Source organism: Vombatus ursinus, unplaced genomic scaffold, assembly GCF_900497805.2.
Source record: "Vombatus ursinus unplaced genomic scaffold, bare-nosed wombat genome assembly UNPS02014773.1, whole genome shotgun sequence".
Classification (NCBI taxonomy): Eukaryota; Metazoa; Chordata; class Mammalia; order Diprotodontia; family Vombatidae; genus Vombatus; species Vombatus ursinus.
The window spans coordinates 7,656,967-7,679,016 of record NW_020954551.1 but is presented as its reverse complement, the minus strand read 5'-3'; the positions used below and the strand labels follow the sequence as shown (position 1 = coordinate 7,679,016).

Below are 22,050 nucleotides of genomic sequence, written 5' to 3'. Positions count from 1 at the left end.
ATAAAAATAATTGAGAAGGGGAAAGAATTTAATAGGGAAATTTTGTTACTAGTCAATAGGCACTTAATATTCATTTACTATGTTTTCATTCTTCAGTTGTTTCAGTCTTGTCAGATGCTTTGTGACCCTGTGTGAGGTTTCCCTGGCAAAGATACTGGAGGGTTTGGCATTTCCTTCTCTGGTGCACTGACTATGCGCCAGGCACTATTTAAAGCCCTAGCTAAATGATCCAAAGAAAGGCAAAAGATAGCGTCTGCCCTCAAGTCTAATGAGGGAGGCAACATGCAAATAACTGTGTATAGATAAGACATATATAGGATAAATGGGAGATCATCTCAGAAGGGAAGGCCCCAGTGTTAAGGGGAATTGGGAAAGACTTCTTAAAGAAGTGGGATTTTAGCTGAGACTTGAAGGAAGCCAGAGAAGGCTGGAGGAGGAGATAAGAAGGGAGACGATCCAGTCACAGAGGGACAGCCAGTGAAAATACCCAATTCAGGGATGAAGTGTATGCGAGAAAATGAAAGAAGGCCAATGTCACTGGATTGTAGAGTACATAGAGGTACTAGAGGTATAGAGATACCCAGAGCTGTAAGGTATAAAATGATTGGAAAGGCAGGAGGGGACTAGCTTATTAGGGAGCAGCCAGGCTGGGCCTGGGATCAGGAAGACTCATCTTCCTGAGTTCAAATCTGGCCTCAGATACTTACCAGCTGTGTGATCCTGGGCCAGACACTTAACCCAATTTACCTCAGTTTCCTAATCTGTAAAACAAGCCAACGAAGGAAATGGCAAACCACTCTAATATCTTTGCCAAGAAAACCCCAAATGGGGTCACAAAGAGTTGGATGTGACTGAATAACAACCTCTGCCTCTCCTCCAGTAGAATGTGAGTAAGCTCCTTAAGGGCAGGGACTCCCTCATTTTTAGGTCTGTATTTCCAGAATTTAGCACAATGCCTAGCCCACAGTCAGTGCTTGAATGCTTTTGAGATGACTGAGGAAGGGGGGAGAGAAAATGAAAAAAAAAATGTGAAATATCTCATTTTCGTACGAAGTTCAATCAACACAGGCACACCTGAGGAATCGTGTAGAGAGAAATTGAAGCCTGATTTATATTCAGAGAAGACTACTGTGACAGCCTCATCCACTGTCTTGTTTTACTCTGCCCAGAAACAAACAAGTGGCCTGACATTGAGCTCTGGAACTCCCTGTTGGCTAACGTCTGGACAGGAAGGGTCTTTTTGCTAAGAGCCACCTTCTCATAGACTTGATTAAACTGACCTCTAACTTGGTCTTGGATTCAAGTATTTCCAAATCAGGCTCTGAAAATGGATCTCTATCCTTATGATTCTAGAACAATAAAACATACACAATGATTACAATAATGTAAATGAGAGGAGTAAGATGAAGCAGAATGCTGGACCAATCTGGGTCCCGGAGAAGGAGATGAGGAAATACACTTCCTTCCTTCCACTGGAGAAGTGGAGGACTGTGGATATGGACTATTGTATAAGTTGCCTGATGTAGCGGTTGTGTACTTTGCTTAACTGTTAGAAGGGAAGGTTCATAGGAAAGTGGTAAGGATATATCTGGAGATGATGGTCCTTATGATACAAAAATGGCGGCTCACATTTCCAATTCCATTTCAAACTACATCATACCAAAGGCTGACAAATTCATGGATCATAAGATATAAAATAAGTAGATTATAACACAGATAAGTTAACTGACTCATTCTTGATGAATAAGCAAAAGCAATCAATAAAACTTAAAAATAAAATGAAATAAAGCTTTGACAGTAATCTGACATAATAAAAAGCATGCTACTTTGCAGAAGACCGAGACGACTTAGCTTATTTTTTTTTAACTAAACTTTTACAAATGCTATGCAACTTTTAATCATTTATAAAGCAAGAGAGGAAAGGATTGCTATTGCTTTTGCACTGTGGAAGCTAAGTACTCGGCTGGCAGAATCTCATTCTCCCCTGCACAGTCAGCCTGTGGATAGAAAAATTCCATCACTGTGGGTTGCAGTTGTTCCAATCTAGAGACTGGGAATACTGATAAACGCCTGTTGGCAGCCCAGAGACAGACTTGGGAAGGAAGATGTGCTGCTTTCCAAAGATGATCTGCAGAAGCAGCAGCCTCAGCAGTCTTGTTGGGCGACTTTCTGGGAGGATCTTCCACCTTATCCACGTTTTTATATGCCAGAGATTCAAATATCCATCGCCATCGACGTGCCAAAGCTAGTTTTCAGTACAGAGGATAGATTGCCTCAAAGGTGAAGTCAGGTTGGGGAAAGGCTGGCTTCATGCTCACTGTTCTTTGGCTGGTACAGCTCAAACCCATGTACTCTGCCCAGTCTGTGCCAGGAAAGCCAGGAACTAAAGCAAAGCATCAGCCTCTATGGCAACGGCTCGAAAATCAGAATGCCCCTGAAGTTGGGGCTACTTGAGAGAGAAAGTCAATTAAAACACGTCCTTTGGATGAATTCATCTGAAAAGCACAAAGCCTTTGCAAACTTACCCCTCATTTAAATTTCAAAGACAGTGAGTGACGCACTAGAGGGGAGACTGGCGTAAAAATAAGATTCCCTTTGAGTGACTTGCCCTAAAAGCTTCTGGGTGTGCCTGTGGAGCCGGGTCATTTATGTTTTGCTTCCCAGTACCTCCCAGCCTTCAAATGGCTCAATTATTAGATCCCACATGACTATTAGGGCATACTTAAGGGGCAGTCGGTAGGCAATAGATAAAGTGCTGGACTTGGAGTCAGGAAGACCTGAGTTCAAATCCAATTTCAGACGCTTATTGGACGTGTGACCCTGGGCAAGCCGCAACCTTTGTCTGCTTCAGTTTCCTCATCTGTAAAAAGGGGATAAAAAGCACACCTATCTCCCAGGGTTTGTGTGAGGATAAATGAAATGCTTATAAAGTCCTTTGCCAACCTTGAAGTGATGCATGACGATGTTCTTCTAATCCATTTCAACCTTGCCCAATCCTCTGAGCAGTGTTAGGCTACAGTGGAATTGCTGAATGGAAGCGTTTCTGGTGGCGTGACCAAAGACTGAAAACCTGAACAATGTTTGTTCGATTTGATGTAGTGAGTGTTTATCAAGCCTCTACTATGACCTGGTTAAGGTAGCTTGGCATAGGGGCTAGCGCTGGCCTCAGAGCCAGGAAGACCTGGGTGCATTTCACTCCCACACCTGCCACCCTGGTTGAGACCCTCATCACCTTACTCCTGACTTACTGCATGGATCTTCTGCTTGGTCTCTGCCTCAAGTCTCTCCCCACTCCAATCCATCCTCCACTCAGCTGACAAGGCAATTTTTCTAAAATGTAACTGCTCCAGTGGGTCCCCATGGCCTTTGAGTCAAATATAAAGTCCTCTGTTTGGCATTTTCAAAGCTCACCATACCCTGCTTCCTCCCCACCTTTCCAGTCTTACCTCTTGCTCCAACTTCTTCACCAACTATGATTCAGCTTCAATGGCTTCCTTGCAGTCCATAGACAATAACACTCTTTGATCTCTCATCTTCATGCCTTTCTTTGCACTGACTGTTTCTCATGTCTGGAATTTTCAGCCCCCTCATCACTGCCTCTTTTTTTCCTTTTAACACTCAGCTAACATACTGTTTCTGCAGGAGGACTCCCTCAGTGGTTCCCCCCTGGCCCCAGATGCTAATGCCTCCCCTTTTCAGATTATGTTTATCTACCCTGTATATAATCTTGTAAACACTGAAGTATTTACACTGGCATGGGAGCTCCTCGAGGACAGGCACTAGTTTTTTTTGCTTTTCTTTACATCCCCAGTGCTTAACACAGTGTCTGGCACATGAAGGTGACAGTAATGCCTGCTGACTGACTTGATTGGCCAAGTACAGCCTCTGATGCATCCTGGTTGTGTGGCCCTGAGAAATCCCTTAGCCTCTCAGTACCTCAGAGAATACACTCACCTACATTAGTAGAGAAAGTTCCCTTGACCAATGAAAGCCTAGCCCCAGCCCTCTCTGTGCCCTGCGATGTCCTAGGCAAGTAGTAGAGGTAGCATAGCATGGTAAATGGGGAGCCAGACATGGAATCAGAAAGAACTGGGATCCCACCTCTTGACACATACAACCTTCCAGTGCCCTAGATAACTGTCAAAACTATAGGCTACATAAGAGCTAGTTGCTCATTCGCACTGGGGGAGACAGTTCCATAGTGATGAAACCATACATCCAGTCCAAAATCAGGCCTAAAGCAATGTTCTAGGTGCCAGTGAAAATGGCAAGGAAAGAGACCCTGCCCTCGCGAAATTTATAGTCTATGGGAGACACAACATGTCTACAAATAAGTAAGCATAATGTAATTGGGTATAAAGGTGTCATGAGATCAAGAAAGGGCTCCTTTCTTCTCAGAATTCCAGCTACAGAACAACAAAATAACTGGCTGAGGGAGTGGGTTGACTACTTTTTGAGGAAAGATGTGATTTCAGGGTGCTTTCAATCAGAAATCAGCAAATGAGTTCCCTCATTCTGCCCATATCCTGCTTATGCATATGATACTGGAGACCTTGCTGGGAAGGGTTAGGAGGAATGTTGTGATGTAAAGAGAAGGAAGGGGAAAGAACAAATGAGTAGCGATCCGAGAATTAGGAAAAGGAAAAGGAGGGAAGAGGAGAGAGAAAGAAGAAGGAAAGTTGGGAGGCAGTGTTCTATCTGGCCCAAAATAGGAGAGAAAAATCTGAGCCTGAAGTCTAATGAAGGCATATGTCTCCCTGAAAAACTGCCTACTGCCCCCAATGCCTAGAATAATGAGATGACCTCTGTGCCCCACCCTCAAAATTAACAATCTACATTATTTTTGCCTGAGGCTCATATCATTATTGACTGCATTGTTAGCTTCTCACCATCTCAGGGATCACTCTAATACGGATAATTTACATTTCTACATAGTGTGGATTCAACAAGCATTTATTAAGCACCTACTATGCACTACAAACTATATTTGGTGCTAGGCACACAAAAAAACAAACCCAGCAAGCAAGCCTCTGCCTTCAGGGAATTTACATCCTACTGAGGAGAAGTGACATGCACACAAGTAAGTATGTATATCTATCTATGTATCTATTGCTATATAGATAGAGTAGATAGATGGAGATATACAGATAAAGATCTATGTGATATAAAATATAAAATATACAATATACACAAAATTATAGAGAGCACAAAAGATTTTCAAGATGGGGGGTACCTGGGAGACCAAGAAGGGTCTGTGATAGAAATGGCCCTTGAGCTGAACCTTAAGGGAGGAGGGATTGCAAGGGGTGGAGGGAATGCAGAAGAACATTCTAGATAAGGGGGAAGGGCTAAGACAAAGCATTAGAGGCAAGAGATGGAACTTTGCGTAAGGAAAACATCACAAGGGCCAGTCTGGTGGGGACATATGTTTGGAAAGCACTTTCCTCATTACCTTCTGGGATGAAGGCAGTGAAAGCCTGATCGCCCCCATTTCACAGATGAGGACCCTACTGCTCAGGGGTGTTCAGTGACTTGCCAGTCCTCTTAAAGGCAGCAGGTTTTGAAAATGGCGGGAGAACCTAGATTCGGTTTTCTTTTCATCATGACAGGTTGTTTTAGACAGCCGAGATCCTGCCCATCTGAAGACTGTCTACGTTGCGATTCTTTCCTTGGGTGCACTGAAAGGTCTCGCCAGTCAGGGTTTAAGGAGCTGCGTGGGACCCGACCTGCCTAGTCTACAAACTTCTTGCCTGTCCCCACTACCAAACGACTCCACAGTCTCTTTCTGCCTCTTCCTCTCTCCCCACACAGCATGGGCCTGCCATACTTTGCCCTCAGCTAGCATCTCCAATTAAGCAACTATTTATTTTGCCACTTGAGGCATGATGACTAATTACTTTGGTTTCCCTTTAAGGCCGGAAGAGAGACGTGCAGCTGCTGCTTGAGGAAATTTGAATTGGGTTTCCTCCTCCTGAATTACTGAGTTAGGGCACTGTTAACGAGCACTTGGAGGCATCCGCGTCGTATCTTTGTGCAGCTGAAATCAGAGCCCTGAAGCACCCTCACCCTAATGAAGACAAGCTTAGGGGACAAATAGATCTCAAACATGGAAGCAACATGTTTATCCAAATGTGGACCCCCTGGGGCTGGGGGAAGAATAAATGTACCTTTGGTGGAGCATTTTTTATCTCAATATCGTACACAGGAACTCTCCACTCATGCGGCAGGTGGTTGAAGGGATGTCTTGGTTTCAACAGGGCATGTCATACAGTCATAGAGATCGAGCTAAAAGGGGGCCATCTTTTTGAGCTCCGTTGTTTTGTCATCATCAATAAACATTTATTAAATTGTGCTAAGAGACGAAGCTACAAAAAAGGCAAAAAACATGGCCCTTGTCCTCAAGGGGCTTACATTCTAAAGGAGGTGACAACATATAAAAGAGAGGCAGTATAAACCCGAGGCAGTCTCAGAGTGAGGGCACTAAGCAGAGGAGACGGGGAAGGGGACTGAATACCAGGAATGGTTTTTGCAGAAGGTGGGATTTAAGATGGAGAAGCCAGGAATACGAGTTGAGGAGACAGAACATTCCAGGCCTGGGGGACAAACAGTGAATACATAAGCACCAAGTTGGGAAATGGAATCTGGTATGAGAAACAGCAAAATGGCCAGTGTCACTAGATCACAGAGGACACAGAAGGGGAGAAAGTATAAGCAGACTGGAAAGGTAGGAAGGGAGCAGGTTGTGGACAGCACAAAGAGAGGACCATATATTTGATCCTGGGGAAAACAGGGAGTCAACGAGGTTTATTGAATTGGGGGTTGATATTGTCAGACCTGCACTTGAGGAAGATCACTTAGGCAGCTCACAGATGAGCTGAAGTGACTCACCTTGGGTCACATATAACATCAGAGATTTAGAGCAGGCAGAGACTTCCAAGGCCAGCTAATCCAACTCCCTCCTTTTACAGCTGGGGAAACTGAGGCTGACAAAAGTCTCACACACACACCAAGCACAGAGACTGCTGTTTCTACTGTATCTCTGCCTCCTCTTTGGCGAAGGTGAAGCCAGCCTGTTGGAACCCAGCTGGGGCCTTGGAGGGTGAAGGTGGTAAATGAATAATGATAACAATTCACCTTCCCTCAATGCTTGATGGTTTTGCAAAATGCTTTCCAGACATTAACCCACTGGATCACTTTCTACCTGTAAGATAGAGAATGTGAAGAGATTTGGGGCCCCAGGTGGAATGCCTCAAAAAGAGAGCATTACAGGTCCCAGGAGCACTGATACGACCTCATGCACCCCTTTCCTTTCACAGAAACGTTTAAGGATCACCTCTGAGGGAACAGCGTGCAGTCTGAAGCATCTGGCTCTAAAACCCTATAATCAGTTCAGGGGGAAAAAAAAAAGAAAACTGGAGCCTGCCAACCACCTTTAGAGGGTGGCTAAAATTAGAACGCTTTTCCTGAAACCTCATTATAATGTTGCTCAAGGGGCCAAGCCAGTTTGAATGTTCTATTCTTGAAAACACTGGATGGGAAAAAATACAGTCACTTCTCACTAATTCGGGCCATGTTGGGTGGGAAGGCACGATGTGAATTAGCAGAAGGTCTGAGTCATGTAAAAGGGAACAAAGGCTTTCAGAACTGGGACTTTAGAAAGACCTCTGAGGTCATCTAGTCCAATGCCCTCTTTATTAAAGATGAGGAAACTGAGGCCCAGAGAGGTATAAGTCCATATTGGTAGTAATCAATCAAACTCTAGGCATTCACTCAGCACGTGCTGAGTGTCAGGGAATGGGGACACATAGACAAAGAAAGACTTCCTGTCCTCAAGGAGCTTATACTCTGTTTTCTGGATTAAAAGCCAGCGTGTGAGACCTGCTTATGAAGAAAGGCATTTTTATTACTCTCTAGGACATGCAGTAAAATGTACTAATAACTTAAAAAATATTTTCATGTGAAGGCTCCAATGATAAGGCTTGTGAGCAATGAGCAAACTGTCGATATAAAATGGGTATTATAAAACAACATTTTTTTCCCCTTTCAAAAGGTTAAACATTATCCTTTCCCATCCTGTAATATTGTTCATAGTATTAATTGACTAATTTGGTCTCAAATCATAGTGCAAAGAGAAATGATGTGGTCGTAAAGTGGAATCAGATGTGGCATTAGCGGATCAGGGTTCAATCCCTGTCACTTTTTGTCTGTGGGATCCCATGAAGGCAAGCTTTCCATGTTTTTCATCCGTAAAATGAAGGGGGAGACCAGGTGACCTTTCTTGTCCCTTCCAGATCTAAATCTATGATGCCCAGAGGAACAACACGTTTAAGTAAGTAGAATCCAAATTAATAAAACCTTAGAATATCACTTTCAAGGCATCTGCCCAGGGGTTGGCAATCTACAAGAAGGAATGAAAAGTACTGAAAAAATCATTACTGAGAGTAAACACAGGGCTGGGGAGAGCAGAGATGATACAAAAGACAGTCTGAGAGCAAGGGTCCATGTTAGATATAGCTTCAAGGCACAGAAAGAGGGGAATGAAAATGCCAATAGTGGTCTTGATAGGATGAATTAGTAAAGAGATAAAGAAAGTTATAGGTAATGGTGCATTTTACTGTGCCCATCTTGGAACATGATAACCCATCAGTATGATACGAGAGCAGGAGTAAAGCTGTCCTGGTAGAGCAGATCTCGATGTGTGTTCTGCACAGGTAGAATGTAAGATTCTTGAAAACGGGTGCTATTTCTTGTGTTTATTTTTTGGCTTCCCTAGCACCCAGTATGGGACCCAGTATAGAGCTGATGCTTAATAAATTCTGTTTTTGAATTATACTGGTATTAGCATCGCTAATAATGATAACAACTGATACTTATATACAAAACATTTAACAAAATAGTTTTCTTCCCACTTCCTTGAGGTAGGAACTATTATTATTTTTGTTTTATAGATGAGGAAAATGAGGCATAGAGAGAAGAAGCACTTTTCATGGGGTCATTCGGCTAGTATGAGGCAGAGAACCCAGACTGCCTCACTCCAAGTCCATTGTTCTTGGATTCTGTCTAAATAAGCATACATGGAATTCTAAATAACTGCAGTTCTGAGCAATCAGAATTTTATTAGGTTTAATTAACATTTTTTCGGTAACATATATTAATTAATCAGTGACCAAATAATTGTTCAGTCCTCTATGTCATCTTGGCAATCTATTTATAATAACACTATTTATTCATATCAGTTTTTCTTCTGGAGTTTGAGGTTCTGGGGTCAAATCCTGACTGTCTGTGACCCTAGGCAAATCACTTAGTCTCTTTGGGTCTCAGTTTCCTCATTTGTAAAATGAACGTGTTAAATCAGATGGCTTCTAAGTTCCTTTTCAGCTCTGAGTCTCTGATTCTGTGAATCAACGCTCAAAGGTCCAGGGTATCAGAGAATAAACTGAATTTATAAAATGGTCCCTGGGAGCAGAAGCTAAGAAATTCAGGTAGGCAAAATCTGACAGGAATTGACTGAGTCACTCTGCATCGTGGCCAGGTAACAATGGAAATGTTCAATCATGACCCACAATTTTGGCATTATGATTACTCATTATAATGATACCTGAGCCAGAACAATCCTACCAAAAGTAAAAAGGAGAACTACAGCAACTATTTTTTTGCTGGTATTGACAGAGAACTTTGGAGTTGCACGCACAGATTATCTCATTTGAATTTCACAGCAATCCCATGAGGTCAGTACTACTGGCAATGGCAGACGCCTCATTTTACAGACCAGGAAACTGAAACTTTGGAAACTGAGATGACTGGCTGGTGATATAGCCAGTATGCATCAAAGGTGAGATTTGAACCCAAATCTCTGCTCACTCTGAGACCAGTATTTTATCAACTGCCTCTCAAAAAACGAATATACACACCAAATTACGTGGCATCCATTAAATTTTTTAAAACAAATGTTCATACCTATATACATATATATGTATATTTTCTTATATTATATATATAAATTTTAATTATATGTAATATTATGGAAATGAAACATTTTATTTACCTGTATTTATGTGTGTATATATAGGTGTATATATACATGTGTACATGAGCTCCACTAATGCCACACACACGTGGTTCTTCCCTGTCTAGACTATAAGTTTTTTGAGGACGTTTTTGCCTTTGTATTCCAGTACCTGGCACAGTGCCTGGCATACAGTAAGTATTTAATAAATGCTTATTGATGGACTGATTGATCATAGAATTTCAGAGCTAGAAGGGACTTTAGAGAAAATCTGGCCCAACTCGCAACTGAAAAAGAATCCTTTTTATATGACACCTGGGAAGTGACCACCAAATCTTTCCTTGAAGACCTCTGCTTAGGTGGAACCCAATACCACACGTTTATGTAAATTTTCTATATATCAACACATTAAAATCAGATAGGAATTGCATTTTAATCTGGTTTGGACCACATTTGGCAGTGTGATCCAGCTGCGTGTCTGGCACCTCTGCTCAAAGCACATACAATGAACTTTATCTACAAGAGGCCTGTAAGGTAGATAATAATATATATTCCCATTTTTCAGATGAGGTTACTTATTAGCTAGGTAATGGTAGGCAAATCACTCTACCTCTTAAGTCTTAATTTTCTCCGGAAAACTGGAATTTTTGCCTTAATGATCCATATTGGCTGTATACCTTAATCAAATTCCACAAATAATTATTTAATCTTAGTGGGTGCAGACCGCTCAGATTTACTGCTAGAATACTTCTGGAAAAGGCAGGTAAATTTTATGTATTTATGTATGTATGTATGTAAATTTTATTGTAAACATGCTCAGAGGCCAGACAATATTATTAATCTAAAACGTTTGTGAACTTTTAAAATCTGCCTGCATTGCTGAAAGACATAGGGACAAGAAGGTGATAAATGACATCCCCTTACAATGCTTGGCACATTACAATGATGCCTCTATTACACAAGATAAAGTTAGGTTTTTTGGGGAAAGACTTTTTAAAATTTCCTTTAGAACCCGTGGCTCATTCTTTTGAATATCATTTATTGTGGGACTATCTCTGTAATTTCATCAATGTAGAGAACTTCCAGTATGGAAACCCCCTCCAGTCCTGCAGATCGGCACCTTCTCAACAACTTAAGAAATGCTTTAGTACTGGGAGGATAAGGGGATTACACAGGCTCACAAAGCCAATAGGTATCCTAGGCAGACTGTGAATCCTGATGTCTTGACACTGAGAAGAGCTCTTAGATATTATATCTCATCATTGCCCTTTTCTTTGGCAGTGACGAATTTTCATTCCCTGAGGGAGGATTGGATTTTTGGATGATATACTATGTTACAGCATCCTCTTTCCAAAAGGCAATATCAGGAAAGTTAAAACATTTTCAGTAATAGAAACATCACTGGATTAAGTTTTCATCACTCGATTAAGTCTCCATCACTGGAAAAATTTTGGTATTTTGAAGGCCAACACTCATTTGGATGAATTCTAATATGGCTGTTTAATGTGGTCTTAATAATTTATAGTCAGACCAATCTTTGTAAATATACGTCTCCCTGGATAGAACGGAAGCTCTTTGAAGATGAGGATTGTTTCAATCTTTGGATTCCTGGCCTCATCTTAGGATCGGGCACATAAGAAAGAGGAATGGGCATGCCAGACATGACTGTCTTTAGATCCCTGGCCTCATCTTATGGTTGCGCACACAGCAAAGAGGAAGGGGACAAAATATTGATGAAGTAAATGCCTACAACATTCCAGGCACTGTGTCTTTGGATTCCTAGCCTCCACACAGGATGCAGCATATAAAGAAGGGGAAAGGGAACAAGCTTTTATTTAGTACCTACTATGTTTCAGAGAGTAGCTAGTGCTGGCCTGGAGTCAGGAAGACCTGAGTTCAAATATGACCAGACACTTCCTAGCTGTGTGACCCTGAGCAAGTCACTTAACCCCATCTGCCTCATCTGTAAAATGAGCTGGAGAGGGAAATGGCAAACCACTCCAGTATCTTTAAAAACAAACAACCAACCAACCAAACAACCAAACAAAAAACAACACCAAATGGGGTCACGGAGAGTTGGACATGCCTGAATTGATTCAACAACAATAACGACTGTGTGTCGGACATTAAGCACTTTATAAATATTATCTTTCTTGATTTTTACAACATCCCTAGGAGGTGGTTGCTATTATTATCCCCATTTTACAGTTGAGGAAACTGAGGCAGAGAGGAGTTAAATAATTTACCCAGGGTTGCCCAGATAGTATGTGTCTGAGGCCAGATTTGAACTCAGGTCTTTCTAACTCTAAGCCTAGTGCTCCACACAATATACCACACAGCTGCCTCATAATAGGTGCTTAGTAAATGCTTCTTGATTGACATATATTAAATTATACAAATCCCAGATGTTGGCAGAGGAAGAGCCTGATTTTAGCCTCTGTGTGAAACACTTGGCGTGCTATTATCATTGCCATATGTGAAGAAAAGAGAATTCGTGTAAAACCTCGGGGTGTGTGCCTCCTACTGGATAAAATAAAGTAGAGAATTATGGAAAACTAGCAAATGGATCATTTTGTCCTCATCCCATTCAGGAATAATGCCTTGTTGGGTACAAAGAAGAGACGAGTGAAAACAAGCTTTCCCACTGAGTTCAACATTAAAAACAATAGGAAAAATCCCCAGAAAGAATATGAAACTGGTTTTCGTAGGGAAAAAAAAAGTCCTTTTAGAACATGGTTCTCATCCTGAATCAGACTAGCTGTGTGACTTTGGCTCAGTCTCTTCACCTCCCTCCAGGCCTCAGTTTCTTCATCTTTAAGGTGAGAATACCTTCTTCCGAATCCAAAATTCTTACTAGAAATGATCTCAAAGGAAAGTTTTAAATCCCACCACTCTGCCAAGTTCAGATTCTCCATACTTAGCAGGTGTCCTTGAAATGGAATGATTTCATTAGAGAGAATTTTCCTATGGCCACATTCACAGCACTGAAAGTCCCTTAATCACATCATACTTCACCAAGAATGATATGATTCTTCCTAATGTCCACTAAGAGGGAAAGCTGAATGAAAGGCCATTTGCAAATAGAAGCCTCACAGGAAACACCTGGGAGGCCATAATTTCAAGACCGCACACCCACAAATCTAGCGCAAATGTTGCATTAAAACAGTGAGAATGGTTCTGGCCTTCAGTTAATAGAAAATTCTATCAAATCAGTTAGCTGTTAAAAAAAGTAAGGAGGAACATATGTACTTTAATTTTCATGTGTGTATTAAAAGAAGTGTTCTTAATCAATCCAGAACATGGTGCCTTGTATTCAGAGGTAATGCAGTGAAAGAATTGAACTTTTAACTAGATAAAACCAAGGATGTGGAAAATGTGAGCTGTCTGGTAGCCAAACATGAGCTGCTGGGGAGTAGGTAGGGACATTAAATTAGTTGGAGCGTAGGGCTATCCTCCTAAGAAGTGATTTTTTTCCTTACACACACACACACACACACACACACACACACAGAGTCACATGCACGAACATGTCATTCCCCCCCCCCCAATGTTCTCACTCCCAAAAGAGGTAATTTTTAATTTTAAGGAAAAGCTGCATCCCTAAAGTTCATTTGTGAAACTCCTGAGGCATTTCCTCACCGAAACCATGTTACACAGGGTCGTTGGGATGGATCCCAGGCCAGCCCACAAAAACCTGTTTAAGCCATAATTACACTATAAAACAACCACCATATATGACACTGTTTCTGTGGGAATTGCTTTCAGAATTCCAGTGTGGGAGGCCAGGAATACATCTCCTTCCGTCACCTCCCCTGACTGTCATTTCCGACCTGTGTAATGTTGGGGCATATCATTACTCCCTTCTGGGCCTCATCTGCACATTTGTGAAATGAAACGATTGGAGTCAGGGGACCCCAGGTCCAAATGCTGGCTGGCACAATGGACAGAGCCCTGGAGTTGACATCAGGGAGACCAGAGTTCAAATCCAGCTCTGGGCACTTACTAACCATGTGAAACTGAGCAAATCACTAAATCTCCCTCAGTCCCAGCAGTCTCATCTATAAAATGGGGATAATAATAACACCTACCTCCCAGGGTTGGTGTGAGGATCAAATGAGCTAAAGTTTGTAAGTTTCAAAGTGCTAGATAAAAGCTTTGTTGTTGTTCAGTCCTTTCCGTAGTGTTTGACAATTTGTGACCCCACTCAGAGTGTTTTCTTGGCAAAAATACTGGAGTGGTTTGCCATTTCCGTCTCCAGGTCATTTTTGTTGTTCAGTCATTTTAGGTGTGTCCTACTCTTCATGACCCCATTTTGGAGGTTCTTTTGGCAAAGATACTGGAGTGGTTTGCCAGCTCCTCCTCTAGCTCATTTTACAAATGAGGAAACTGAGGCAAACAGAATTAAGTGACTTGCCTAGCATCACAGAGCTAGTGTCTGAGGTCAGATTTGAACTTGAGTATTCCTGACTCCAGGCCCAGCGCTCTATCCACTGTGCCACTAGCTGCCCCTATATAAATGTGAGCTGTTACATTTGTGACTTTGGACAAGTCATTTAATATTCCCAGGCCTCTAGAAGACCTATGGGGTCCCTTCTAACTCTATGCTTATGATCTCAGGAGCCAAAGCCCAAGACTGGCCCTGTGCTCTTTCTCCATAGTTGACAGATGGTTCATTCATTCATGAATAGCCTCCCTCTTTGCCTCCAATTCCACTGCAGTATGAAAGGGCACCTGGAGGGCTCCTCCAACATTTCAGGAGGCAAGGACCTCTCTGGAGCCAGGCCTGTCTGCCAGGGTAAATACCTAGAAGGCTTAGTCTAAACTGGTTCCCTCTCCTCTCCTTTCTTTTCTTCTGAGAACAGTCCCAAGACTTGGTGTGTCTTTTTTCTCCTTTCCACAGCTACCATGTTTTGCTTCCAGCTCAGTTCTCTATCGCTTCTGGCTTACTAAAAACCAGAAAGCAGCAATCTCATAGGTTCTCAGTCCTGCCTTTCTATCTCTAAAGAAATCATATAGCAATTTTGTGGCTTTGAAAGGTTTTTTTATTGTTAGCCAAAACAGGGAAGGCCTCGTCGTGTTTTCCTTAAAAGAAAATTCAGATTCTCTTTCTCATTTAGACCTTGACAAAGACATACATGTATGGGTGATAACAGCAAGCTTTGGGGTTCTCCAAGTAGGGATGCTATGATAAATGGTGGTACCTTGTGTTAATATGACATTTTGTAGTTTAAATCATCTTCAGACAGGTACACTTCTGAGTGACATCTAAGATCAATATATCTTCTGGCATTTTTGTTTTAATAGAAGTTGAAGGTGGGGCCTCTGGAGTAAGGAACAAGATGGCTTAGGGGAGGTGACAGAGGGGGAAAGAGACCCTCTTTGTCTTTTCAATTTTTAGCAATTCTCCTAGGTGTGGCCATTCAGTTAAATGAAAACCACATAGACAACACTCTCTAATGATTATGCATCTTGTAACTGTGACATGAAATGAAAGAAAGGATTGGTAGACTGAGAGAATGTCCATGTGGTGGCTTGACTTTCAACTAGGCAATGGTAGCAGATGCAGAGAGGATGCCAATGACTTAAATATGGACAACAGAGCTGAACTAGTTAGCACATTCATATTCTGGCTCCAAATAAAAATGTACAGGAGTGAAGAGTCTTAAAAATCTATGTTACAGCTGCACAGCAAACATGTAAATTATGAGGCAGCCAATACAGTTGTCTAAGTTAGGGTGTCAGAAATAAACACTAAAAAAGACATCCCATAAATAAATCAAGCATACTGTGTATTTATTCTTTCAATGTTTGAAAAACATGCCTACGGCCCAGATCTCTGGGTATACACCTTATAAAAACTGCATATCTCTGTCTGATGCAATGATTCTGAAGTAGCTGTATTTGGAACACAAGTAATACCCAGAAGGAGCAGGGGCAAGGTAGAAGCAACCTTTGGAAGGCACCAAGGTTTTAAATGCATTTACTTTTAAAGAATCACATATTTGTACCCCTCAAAGTTCAGAAGCAGACAGGATGTAAAAATACAATTTCAGACATTCAAATGTTAATTGTATCCTGGCTTTGAAAGATATGAACAGGAACTTCCCAAGAAATCATAAATTAAACATTAATTTTATGTTTCATGGAAATGCAAGATACCCAAAGCCATAAAATGGAAATGCCAAATGGTTGACAGGATAAAGGAATGTGAGATGAAACAACCGTCAACTGCCAACTTACAGCTACTAAGTTGTTAGATAGTTAGAAAAAAGGCTCAGTCTTAATACAAAATAAGTGACTAATTCAAATCTCTGCTAGATCAAATCCCAGTTGTTACAAAGTAAAAGTACTAAGCTAGTGAAAAGTGACTAATTCAGACCAAGTGTGAAGGACATCATTCGGGAATTACAAGGGCACCTAGGCAATTAGATGGTTAAATCAAAACTTGTAAATTAAAGTTGATTGTGAACCTTTTGAAAAAATAAACGTTATTCTTCAATTTTATCTTTTATATAAAACTTAGATTTTCCAAGTTTAGTTGAGTTTAAGTAAGGTCCCCATGTAGGGTAAGATATGAATTATGGAATATTGTGGAAAAAAATGAAGTTGTATTACTATTTCTTGGTCCAGACTTGTGATATCATTGTTGTGGGGAGTGCATAGTAAGTCTGTGTCTTAGAGAATTGTTTGGGCCACTAATAGCTTAAGTGACTTGCTTAAGGTCACACAGCCAGGATGAGTCAAAGATTGGACTTAGACTCAGGTCTTTCGGTCTCTGAAGTCAGCTCTCTAGCTAGGACTGATACCAGGGTTATTGCTCAGTTTTATTATTATTTTCAAGTACACACAACCAACAAGGATACCCCCCCCAAATACACGTGTAGACCCATGTATATGTGTGTATATACCCACACATACATATATAACTCCTATAAAAACACACACATTTATATCCATGTGCGTGTGTGTGTGGTGTCTAGCAAAAGTTCTCAACAGAACTACCTTTTAAAAATAGATAAGAATGTTTTACAATTAGCATAACAAGATATTTTTAAAGTATCTCTAAAAGGCTTATTTTTCTGTACAGTTTAAATCTTACCCAAATCTCAATTTCAATTATAATTTAAAAAAAATCTTTTCCCAGTTAGGGGACAAGGGAGTTTCAGGCCAGCAGCCCTTTTTCTTTTACACCAAAATTCCAAATGAGTGAAATCTGAATTAGAGTGGCTTTACTACATCAAAAACTCTTTGTTAAAACATGAAAGGAAATTCACACTCCCAGACTTACCCATTACAGTCAACAGGCTCTGATTTCACAGATCACAGAACGAAGGACTGTAAGATTCTCTCATAATGAAATAACAACAATGCTTTTTTCCTTACTCACCACACACTATCCTATGAATGAAAAAGCTTTTTATTAAACTTGACTATGTTTCTGATACCTTGCTAAGTAAGCACTGGGGATTCAAACACAAAAGGCAAGATAGTCCTTCTCCACACATAATTTACATTTTAATAGGGGAAGATAATAGGGAATGGTGGCCAGGTTGGGGTTTCTTGGTTTGAGCAGTCACAGGTCTGGTGAGTGGAATATTAGGGCAATTGATTGATGCCATTTTGAGAAATGGCAATTCATATTGATTTAATTGCTAATCCTGGACAAGATGGGGGTGGGGATGGAATTCACAAGGCAGGAAAATGGCCAGAGTACATCATGGTGGGTCTGGAGGTACCTTGATATGGTGAGCTCTCTTCAGTCATCTGCATTAGGACCCTAGGTTAGAATAGGTGCTCTCACTCTTGTCAAACAAAGGGATACCTGACTCGCCTGTGAAATAACTCAAAATGCCTAAGATAGAATAAAGGAAACCAGACCAGCTGAGCTCTGTTAGAACTAGAATAGCAGTAGGTTAACATCTATTAAGTAGCTACTACGTGTCAGGCACTATGCCAAGTGCTGGGGATACAAAGAAAGACAAAAACAGTCCCTGCTCTCAAGGAACTCACAGTCTAATGGGGAAGACGACATACAGACAACTTTGTACAAATACAATATGGACAGGATAACTGGAGGTAGAGGGAAGGCACTAGAATTAAGAGGGATCAGGAAAAGTTCCTGTAGAAGGTGGGGTTTTAGCTGGGAATTGAAGGAATCCAGGGAATCCAACAGGGAGACATGAGTTGGAAGTGTTCCAGTCATGAGGAACAGATAAATAAAAAAATTCACAAGTGGGAGATGGAGTGTCTGTGTAAGGAACAGAGTTTCTTATTTCTCTATATTCGCTATTTGGCATCTGTAGTTCAGGAAATAAACATTTTGGGAAGGATTTACAAGATAAATATTCACCTTAGGTTCTTAGCATGGGAAGACATTCTGCCTTAGAAACTTAGATTGGGGTGGGAGTGGTATGTCATAGGCTTGGAATTGGAAGGGAATTCAGAAGGTATCTCGATAAATGAGATAAAGTGGAAACCGAGGACTAGGGAGGGCAACTGACTTCCCAAGGTCTCAGGAGTAGTAATGGACAGACTTTGGATTTGAACCGAGGTCCTCTAACTCCAAATTCAGGATTCTTTCCAACTGCTTCATTTTTGAGGTCAAGAAAAAGGATTTGTTCAAGGTCACCAGGCTTGGAATCATCAGGCGGGGATCTGAATCCAATTCATTTGACTCCCAAACCCAATACTCTACACTGCCTTCCCTCTGTTGATTTCTCAACAGAAATATTTTACTGGACCATAGGGGATAATGGACAGGGATTAGACCTATGATTTTATTAGTATTGAGAACTCCCAGGGAAGGAAATTCTCTTTACCAATACATGTTGGCCCCTTTTAATCTTAGAGAGCTGCCTAGAGAATTGATTGTTTAAGTGACTTGCCCAGGGTCGGGGGCTGCTATGTGTCAGAGGTGATGGGAACTCAGGTCCTCCTTGCTACCAAGCCAGCATTCTACTCACTGCTCCATGTTACCACATAGCAAGTACTTAATAGAGGCAGTTAGGTGGCCCAATGGATAGAGTGCAGGACCTGGAATCAAAAAGTTGTTGTTCAGTCATGTCTGACACTCTGTGATCCCATTTGAGGTCTTCTTGACAAAGCTACTGTAGCGGTTCACCATTTCTTTCTCCAGCTCATCATACAGATGAAGAAACTGAGGCAAACAGGGTGAAGTGACTTGCCCAGGGTCACACAGCTAGTACGTATCTAAGGCCAGATTTGAAATCATGAAGATGAGTCTTCTGGACTCCAGGGCTCGCACTCTATCCACTGTGTCACCTTGCTGCCCTGGAATCAGGAAGACCTGAGTTTTAATCTGGCCTCAGACACTTATAGCTGTGTGATCCTGGGTAAGTCACTCAAACTGTTTCCTCAGTCTCCTCATTTACAAAATCAGGATAATAAAAGCATCTACCTCCTAAGGGCTGTTGTGGCGATAAAATGAGATTATATTTGTAATGTGCTTTGCAAATTTAAGGAGCTATGTAAATACTATTATTATTATTATTTGCTTGTTGATTGATTTTACTGTGGTAAGAAACAGTTTCTCAACAAATGTCACCTGACTTGCTTTATAATACCTCCTTAGCTTCTTCTTCTGTCTTACCTTGAACGTTCTCTTTACACTGATGGAAAGGAAGGGAAAAAATCATTTTGCAGGTGTTTGAGATAAGGCGTGCTCTCCACACAGTCCACACTTGGAATCTTCCTCTCATGCCTCCATCTTGACTTCCTAGCCAAACCTAGCCTGTCCATATCCCCATAACGTCATGCTTTCCAAATGGCTTATCTCATTTGATCTTGATGCCACAGTGGATCACAGGGTCAAAGTCATCGGAGCCCAGATTTAAATCTAGACAGGACCCCCGAGGCCATTTTACACAGGATAAGGGATGTCGGTGTCAAGCACAGGATTTGAACCCAGTATGCTTCCCATCGTACCACTCTAAGAAGGAAAAGAGGAAGAAGAGCTATAGAGAACATTCCTAGCTAGTCTTGACATCACGGCAGAAGTAGAATGAGCCATTCTCTTCCTTAAATTCAAGGTGAGCAAATTTATGTTCTTATACAAGAGCTTACAGATATTGGCTTTCAATGCCTAAGTTGACAGGACATGAGAAAGATCACCTGTGATATACACTGAATCAGCGACTTCTTACAGCTTTCTTTGGCCCACTCGAAAATAAGTTCCTATTACATATACTTTGCAAAGCTTCATCTGGCTCTATGTCTTAGCTCACATATTCAGCTCATTTTGATACTCACTGGTCTTGTCTTTGTGTATATATCAACCATCCTGATATATTTCTTTCCACCCGCCTTCCACTCCAAAACCACAGCTCTTCTTCTCATCTACACATTGAAACCACCCTGCCCGACAATCCTTTAATTGGACTTGGCTCCATGGCATGATCAGAAACCCACTCTATGGAGTACAGCAGAACTCTCTGGGTGCTGAACCAACACGTTGGTAAAATGAACATTCATCTCAGGAAAATGCATTTTTTAAAAGGGAGTACATAAATTCACTGACGTGGAAATCTGGTCTCAATAAAAACTTAAGTTGCCATGGAAATGGAAGGGAGGGGGGAAAGAAGGTCTCTACAAAAGAGGCTGATGTTATTTATTAATCTACTCACAAGCAAGGTCTAATTTTAAAGTCACCCCCAAGAAAACCACTTCTTACATCAGCCTCTTAATATGCTAAGAGAACCTGCTTCACAAGCTTTAGCCAAGGAGTAAGATGTGCTCTCCAATCTGGGTACCAGTCAGGTGGCCATAAAAGCAGAATAATTCATGCCAAAATTTTCATTATGTTTCTAAATGTACTTATTTATATTTTAAATCACACATCCAACAATATGAAATATCTTTCATTTGGACAGGTGTGAACAAGAAAACAGATGCATCCATTAAACATGGAACAATTCAATGAATGAAAAAAAGTAAGTAGTTTGAGAACTCTCTGGTTAAAAGTACTTCAGCTACCAGTTCACTTACTTGAAAAAATACAGCCATGGCTCCTATTATTCGGTTTTCAGAAATTGCTGTCTGAAAGCTGTCAAAGTCATCAGGATTGTAAAAGTAAATCTGCATCTGTTGAAAAAAAAGGAAAAAAGAAAAATTAAAGAGTCAAATCCCTTGGACAGGTTGGCTCCAGTCAAGTGTATTAAGGCTGATAGCCCAGGATCCAAGTTAACTGACAATTTCAACCAACTTCTAGTAAATATAAGGCATTGTGATCTCTATGTATGGGGGTATGGGTACAACAGTATAATAGACTCAGATCTTTACAGAGTTACTACCTAATGACTAATTATGCTACAATGCAGAACATGATCAATTCAAAGAAAAAAAATCAAGGCACAGTGATATGGAAATCTGGGGAGCGAAATTCCTTTCATCAGGATGAGGAAGGTGGTGAGGGAATGAGGTACAGAGAAGGTCACCATCTTCCTTAGGCCTTGAGGGAAAGGTGGGACTTTTACTGAGGGAGATGAAAATGAAGGATCTGAACCTCTGTCTTGCTGATACCAAGTCCTGTGTGCTACCCTGTTTTTCCAAAGAGGGATGCACCAGAAACATAAAAGGCATAAATGCAAGAAATCCCTGGGAAGCACAAGGATGGGGAGGGGGCAAGAATGATGGGAAAGGGGAACAGCTGGGAGTCCTGTTGAGCTTCAGGGATGAGAATATGAAGGGAAGTGGTATAGAGAGGGGCAGGAAGGCAGGCCAAGTCAGAGTTCTAGGGTCAGCCCTGGAAGAAGCCCAAAAGATTATCTCTTTTGACTCCATTTTACAAATGAGGAAACAATAAGTTAACTGACTTACCCAAGGTCCCATGGGTAGTAGAGGGCAGGAAGACTGGAATCAGGACATGGAAGACCTTAAATACTAGGATCAAGATTCCTACTTTTTTTGGCTAGCACTGGAGAGGGGAGCCTCTAGCTGAAAGGTATTATTTAATTAGAGTAGTGCATATCACGTGATCTAGCTTCCTAACCTCTCAGGACTGTTTCATCTTCTGTAAAATAAGGGTC

General features: G+C 41.3%; 1 protein-coding gene across 2 annotated transcripts in view; it reads right to left on the bottom strand.

Moving 5' to 3' along the window:
• The window catches only part of PTPRG (protein tyrosine phosphatase, receptor type G), a 790,321-nt gene that overhangs the window by 241,260 nt on the left and 527,011 nt on the right, over positions 1 to 22,050 (bottom strand). For both annotated transcript variants that reach the window (XM_027863786.1, XM_027863787.1), the window contains exon 5: positions 21,011 to 21,106. In XM_027863786.1, coding sequence (XP_027719587.1) covers positions 21,011 to 21,106 — 96 coding nt within the window. The remainder of the gene's footprint in view (positions 1 to 21,010; positions 21,107 to 22,050) is intronic.